Raw genomic sequence first — 6000 nt, 5'->3', positions numbered from 1 at the left:
GAGAGAGAGGGAGAGTTGCTCAAGAATGTGAACGCAAATGCCGTAAATGTAGGTGGACTTTTTTGTCTTTTATTTATCTCAATAAACAAGCGTGTATTTGTTGGTTCTATTCTTCGGCTAATTTCAATCAATCACGCCTCATTAACAGGGAGTCAAGTAAAAGAGTCTCGAACTCAATACTTTTGTCTCACCTTAACCAACGATCGATGGATCGCAGTCGATCGAGTGACAGCGCAGTCGCGTGTTTGTTTGTTTTTTGCGTGGCACCTCCACTATCCCTCATTTAAGACCCGCCCACGTCCAACTGTATCGATGCCGGCTATCAGTTGTTATCGGGGGAGGCGTGTGGTCGAGATTACCTCAGACCTCGATGAGCTCCAGGGACGCGGTCTCTGAGAATATGAAGCCGAGGCGAAGGGAGGCACGTCTGCCCGCCTGAGTCTAAATCAGGAGCAGATACTCCGCCGAGAGAGAGAGAGTGAGATTCTCCTCAATAGATTAATTGGACCTCGTCTCCGCTCGCATTCACACTCTCGCCGAGCCCCCTATAGATCTGACGACGGGAACAAGCAATCTGCACTCCATTAGAGCAGGCCGATAAGAGACGAATGGAAAGCGAGAGCGCCTGATAGAAAGAGAGAGAGAAGAGAGAGGGAGAGCCAGACACGCTGTATGGTAGGAAGTGTGAAAGAGCGAGGCCGTAAACGTTGCCTTATTGCAACGGCCACACACCTCCGCTGTGATAAGCGTCTTATTGGGGAATTGTGTGAGTTTGTGTGTGTGTGTTTTTCTGTGTGTGTGTGTGTGTGTGTGTGTGTGTGTGTGTGTGTGAGTGTCTGTGTATAGGTGTGGGTGTGTGGGGGGGGTTAGGGTTAGGCGGGTGGTCCAAATATAAAGAAAGGCAATTACAATATTACAACTCATTCTGTACACAGCAACAACACACTCCAGTGCCAAACTTATTCACACAGACTCCCAGCGTGTGAGCGTGTGCACGACACCCAGGGCTACACCAGCAGAATGTAAAAGAAATAACTAAAAACCCTCACGCAGCATCAGACGGTATCCACATCAAAAGGCAATTAGCTAGACGCGCAGGTTGCCCACATGCAGAACACAATGCGGACACCACAGCGGTGGCATCCATGAGGAACTCTTTGACGTCCGCCTGATGCGGTGGGAGACGTTGGCAGGAAGTGCACCGTTGGGTGGAACGATGAAAAGAAGGAAGACAAGAGGGAAGGACGAAGGAGGGGTGGATGGCTGGGTGGATGGATGGATGAGGACAATAGGAAGTGAGGATAAAGAGGAGGTGAACAATAGTGACCAGGCACAGTTCTAGCCTTCACAAAAGGGGACATCACCACCACCCACCAACATATTAATTTTACTGATCGTGTTACATATACATGTATGTGTGTGTGTGTGTGTGTGTGTGTGTGTGTGTGTGTGTGTGTGTGTGTGTGTGTGTGTGTGTGTGTGTGTGTGTGTGCGTGTGTGTGTGTGTGTGTGTGTGTGTATGTGTGTGTGGGTGTGTGTGTGTGTGCTCGTGCATGTGCAACCCCAGCCTTCATTGGTATGCAATGACATGCAGACAAAGCCAGGGTGCTCATTAGAGAGCACATCAAGGTGATCCCCTGCCTTAACTCCACCCTATAAACATGCACACTCACACACACACACACACACACATACACCCACGCATGATCACACACACGCATGATCCCACACACACACAAACACACACACACACACACACACACACACACACACACACACACACACACACACACACACACACACACACATATATAACCCAAATACACACATCACAACTCTTAGTAGCAAAGAACAGCAGGGCCATCCCATCACACTGGTAATGCACAAACGCTAACACAGTATACTTCACACTCAAAGACATGCACACACATTATTGTAACATTTCAGACCCATTTCCCACACACACACATGCACACAAACACACTCACACACAGATATTATGTCCTACAAATACACACAGCTTTGACAGTGGATTTTTCTCTCTTCTCTAAAAAGATCAAGAGCCATGCAGGAGGGTTCTCCATGCTTGTTATTCGTTGGCAGATTGAGCAGTGTGCCAATGACATGAAGAAAGAAGACTCTCACTGTGTGAGAGTCTCCCTCTCTCTCTCCCTCTCTCCATTTATCTCTCTCTCCCCCTCTCTGTCTCTCTCTCTGTCTCTCTCCCACTGGCGGTGGTGAAGTTCAGGGGATGTGAGGAAGCTCTCCGTCTCCTCTCCCAGCAGGCGGCTTTCTCAAACCCTGATGGCTGAGCACAGTAACTCTTGAGTGGTGGAACTTGTGAACTTGTGTTGCGTTATACTCCTCATGTCTCAGAAGCAGTTCTCCCCCAAAGCACACTGTCATTGGCTGTGAGTATAATAAAAAAATTGTTTCTTCCAATCATTTCATCTCACCACCTTCTTCGTATCACTTTGAATTGACTGGGGCAGGACTGTCCTCAGTCATGCTTACCCATTAATGACAGACTTTCCTATTTGTTGTTGAAGGTGTCTTAAACATTTTTTTTATTTTATTTATTTTTTTAGCATTATCTATACGTCTCTAAACACATTTTTCAAACACACTTTTCTTTAGACTGATAATATTTTGAGGTCTGTCATTGATCTGATCAGAGGAGAAGACATTTGAAACAGTGCTCCCATCACATGCAGAGATCACAGCCACATGCTCTTTTGACAACTCTATATGAGCTCTTCCTCTTTTTTTTTTGCTCGGTCCGGTCGCACCATTTACCATTACAAAAGACTCCCTTCCCTGCCTGTTTTAGTGCCTCAAGTCCTTTCAAAGAAAAACCCAATGTGCCCCGCGGACCAGAACCTGTCAAAACGTACAATTGGAATTTGTGAGCCAAAGGAAGACCAAAGGAGGTCTCCGGAGCCGAGTGACCCAGAGAAAGAGAGAGGGGAGCGGGGCTGATGGGTTAGGGGGTGATGGAGGGGTGTTGTTAGGGTAGTAGGGGGTGGGGGGGGGGGGGGGGGGGGATGAGGTGAGGATCCCCTTACCGTTGAAGCCTGTGAAGTTGCCCCAGTCAAGCATGGAGCCGTTGTAGGGCGGTATGGAGCCGTTGAGGAACGGGTCGGTTCCGTTGTGATCCCTCAGGCTGTCCGTGAACAGGTTCATCTGCAGCAGGGTCTTCAGCAGATAGCGCAGCATCTTGCCGCCTCGCTTTCCCTGCGGTGCCGGTGGAGAGAGGCAGCCGCAGTCCCCCCTACCAACACCTTTATTTCGATCTCTTTCTCACACTTGCTGTTCGCACTCTCTCCGTGTCTTAATTGTTATACTTGCGAGTTCAGTGACTCAACGCGTTTGAGGCATAACTCCTTCACTGGTGTCCTCTGTGGTCAATGAACTGGAACCGAAAAAATACAGAAAGTTCAAGAAAAGAAAGAAGTGTATTTTTCTCTCTCTTGCTCTCTCTCCAAATCTCTCCAATGTGTTAAACTCCCCCCAAAAAGCTAGTGGAGTGTTTGGTTAAAAAAACCACAGAAAATGGACGAGTTGCTTCAATGTGTTAAAAGGATGCAGGAATCTTCAGTCATTCTGTTCCTTGAGCTCCTTCCCAGCATCGGATTGTGCCTGCCTCTTGATCTCCCAGGGTGCTATTGTTCTTGGAGCACATAACTTCACACCACGTCCCACACAGACGCATGCAAAAAAAAATCCTTCTCGCCAGTGTGAAAGAATCCGGGAGTCTGTTCCACTCGTTTCGGATTTGCTGCTCATTTTTTCAGACCCCTCCCACCTAGCTCCCCCTCCCTCCCCCTCCCTCCCTCTCTCTCTCCCCCTCCCTCCCTCTCTCTCTCACTCTCCCTCCCCCTCCCTCCCTCTCTCTCTCTCTCTCTCTCTCTCTCTCTCTCTCTCTCTCTCTCTCTCATTCTCTGCAGAGGGGTCCCTGGGGGTCCAGAAGAGAGAGAGAATGGGAGAGAGAGACCGAAATAGAGATGGATAGAGCAGGTGCTGTTGGCAATAAATGTTTAATTATTACATTAATAATCATCCCAGGGGGGTCAGAGTTGGCCAGAGAAATAGTGGAGGGGGAATAGAGAGTCTGCTGCCGGCTTGGGTCTTCAATACAAGTATTCACAAACACACAGAATGACGGTGGCACACTATGTGAAGTACTGGGCAGATGTCAGCCAAACCAACATTGGCTTTGATCTGGCTACCGGGCTTTGCCTCTGTATCAAAACATGATCTCTTTTCAGCTTGATGTCTGAATGTTTGTTGGGTTTCCCAAACATCATGTCTTGCCAGAAAAACCAGCTTGTCCAAAGAAATCTATTTCATGATCCTTGTACATTTATCCCTGCTACTTTTTTCCTCTAACACAAGTTCAGTTGCATTCGCGTAAAACATACTTGATAATTCTCTCAACAGCAAAGGTCTGAATGTTTAGCCACGACGTGTTTTGTCGACTGCACCTCCCCTAGTGTTCAGCACCTTCTTTAAGCAAATACAATAAACAATACCAAAATGATGGACCTGTATGCCACTGATGAGCCTAAAGCATACATATGGTTAGCTATTGTCTGGCTGTCCCTGCAACGACACACACATCGCACGCCGCGCCCCCCAAGGCAGGACGGGAGAGTGTGGTGCCAGGACGTCCCACTGACAGCCCCAGTGTGTGTCCCATTAGCCCGGCCCAGCCCATCAGGAAGCCGCCCGGCAGCCTCCACAATGGGAGCTGTCCCCCTGAACAAAGTCGCCGTGACGACCTCCGTTCCGCCACCCCCTCCCTCTCTCACACGTCCCCATGTCCTCCATCCCCTGGTGTCTTTCCAATGGAGTCCACCCTCATTTTAAAGGGCTCCTCTATTCATGGGGCATTCATGCCAGCTATAGGCACACATACAGCGCTAATGCGCGTTCAATATGGGAAGAGCGCGGAGGTATGGGAACCCTTGTGCTAGACTGAGGATGGATAATGCATAGTCATTATGGTCTGCGATCCAAATCTCAGCACAAGTTGTCTAGGAGTCAAGTTGTCTAGTAAAAGAACAGAAAGGCCATCTATGTGTTGGTTCTTAAGAGAGGACTTTTAAGTTGTAGTTAAGGGAAAGCCATTAAACTGTGTAGTTCTTTAAGTAAGACCATTTCAAATCGATGGGACCGTCGCAGCCAAGTTGTTTACTACTTCTGGAATAAGCCCTAATCACTAAGAAGACAGTGTGATTGCAACAAGGGCCAATAAACAGTTAAACCTCTTCATAGGGGATTTCGGGGGGGGAGTGTGTGCAAAGATAAAGAGATGCAAATACAGCGTAATTCTTCACTGTTGCTTGTCAAAGGTGTTCAACACACAGGTACAAACACACATTCACACACATAGCAAAATTCCCAACAATAAATGAAACCCATTCGATGGACGATGGTTGTAAAGATAAAAACAAAGTAAAACTGAAGAAAGTTAAAGCAAATGCAACAAAACCGTCGGCCAGTAATTACATAGCGGTTCAAACCTAACGATAAGTACTTGATCATGATTCCTGTGGTCGCAATGTTGTCGCAATTGTGCAGGGCCTACCAAGTTGGCTTTGTGTTTATGCCTGTCATAGAGAATAACCCATAATGAGGACCAGTCCTGAAGAGCCACCATAAAGACGTGCATGGTTATCCAGAGATGATTGCGCGGCTCAAGTCCTCTTCAGCCACTCGTGATCTCTGTGTAATCACTCTCAGCTCGTGTTCTGGATGAATACACAACATCATTTCAAACAGTGGCTCTAAATAAAGTGTTGGAATTACTGTGGGCTAAGTTAGAGAGACGCTGATGTTTTTTTATAATTTGTCCTTAAATGCAATATTGTGTCTTTGTATTGGTTTGAAGTGTTTTCAAGCTGAAATATTTGCCTTGCCTTATTAAAAAAGCAACAGTAAAAAGTGAATAATAATCATATAAATTATTAATCACATATTAAGATAATGGTTTACAAA

General features: G+C 47.0%; 1 protein-coding gene across 1 annotated transcript in view; it reads right to left on the bottom strand.

The window, feature by feature from the left end:
• Positions 1-3216, bottom strand: part of robo3 (roundabout, axon guidance receptor, homolog 3) — a gene marked incomplete at both ends in the record, with an annotated part of 132158 nt that extends 128942 nt beyond the window's left edge. The window contains one exon of the mRNA XM_079739048.1: positions 3066-3216. Within this exon, the coding sequence (XP_079595174.1) occupies positions 3066-3216 (151 nt within the window). The remainder of the gene's footprint in view (positions 1-3065) is intronic.
• Between the last annotated feature and the right edge of the window lie 2784 nt (positions 3217-6000).

Source organism: Pollachius pollachius (assembly GCF_949987615.1).
Source record: "Pollachius pollachius genome assembly, chromosome: 6".
Taxonomy (NCBI): Eukaryota; Metazoa; Chordata; class Actinopteri; order Gadiformes; family Gadidae; genus Pollachius; species Pollachius pollachius.
Note: the sequence above shows the minus strand (reverse complement) of the source record. Positions and strands in the feature narration are given on the sequence as shown.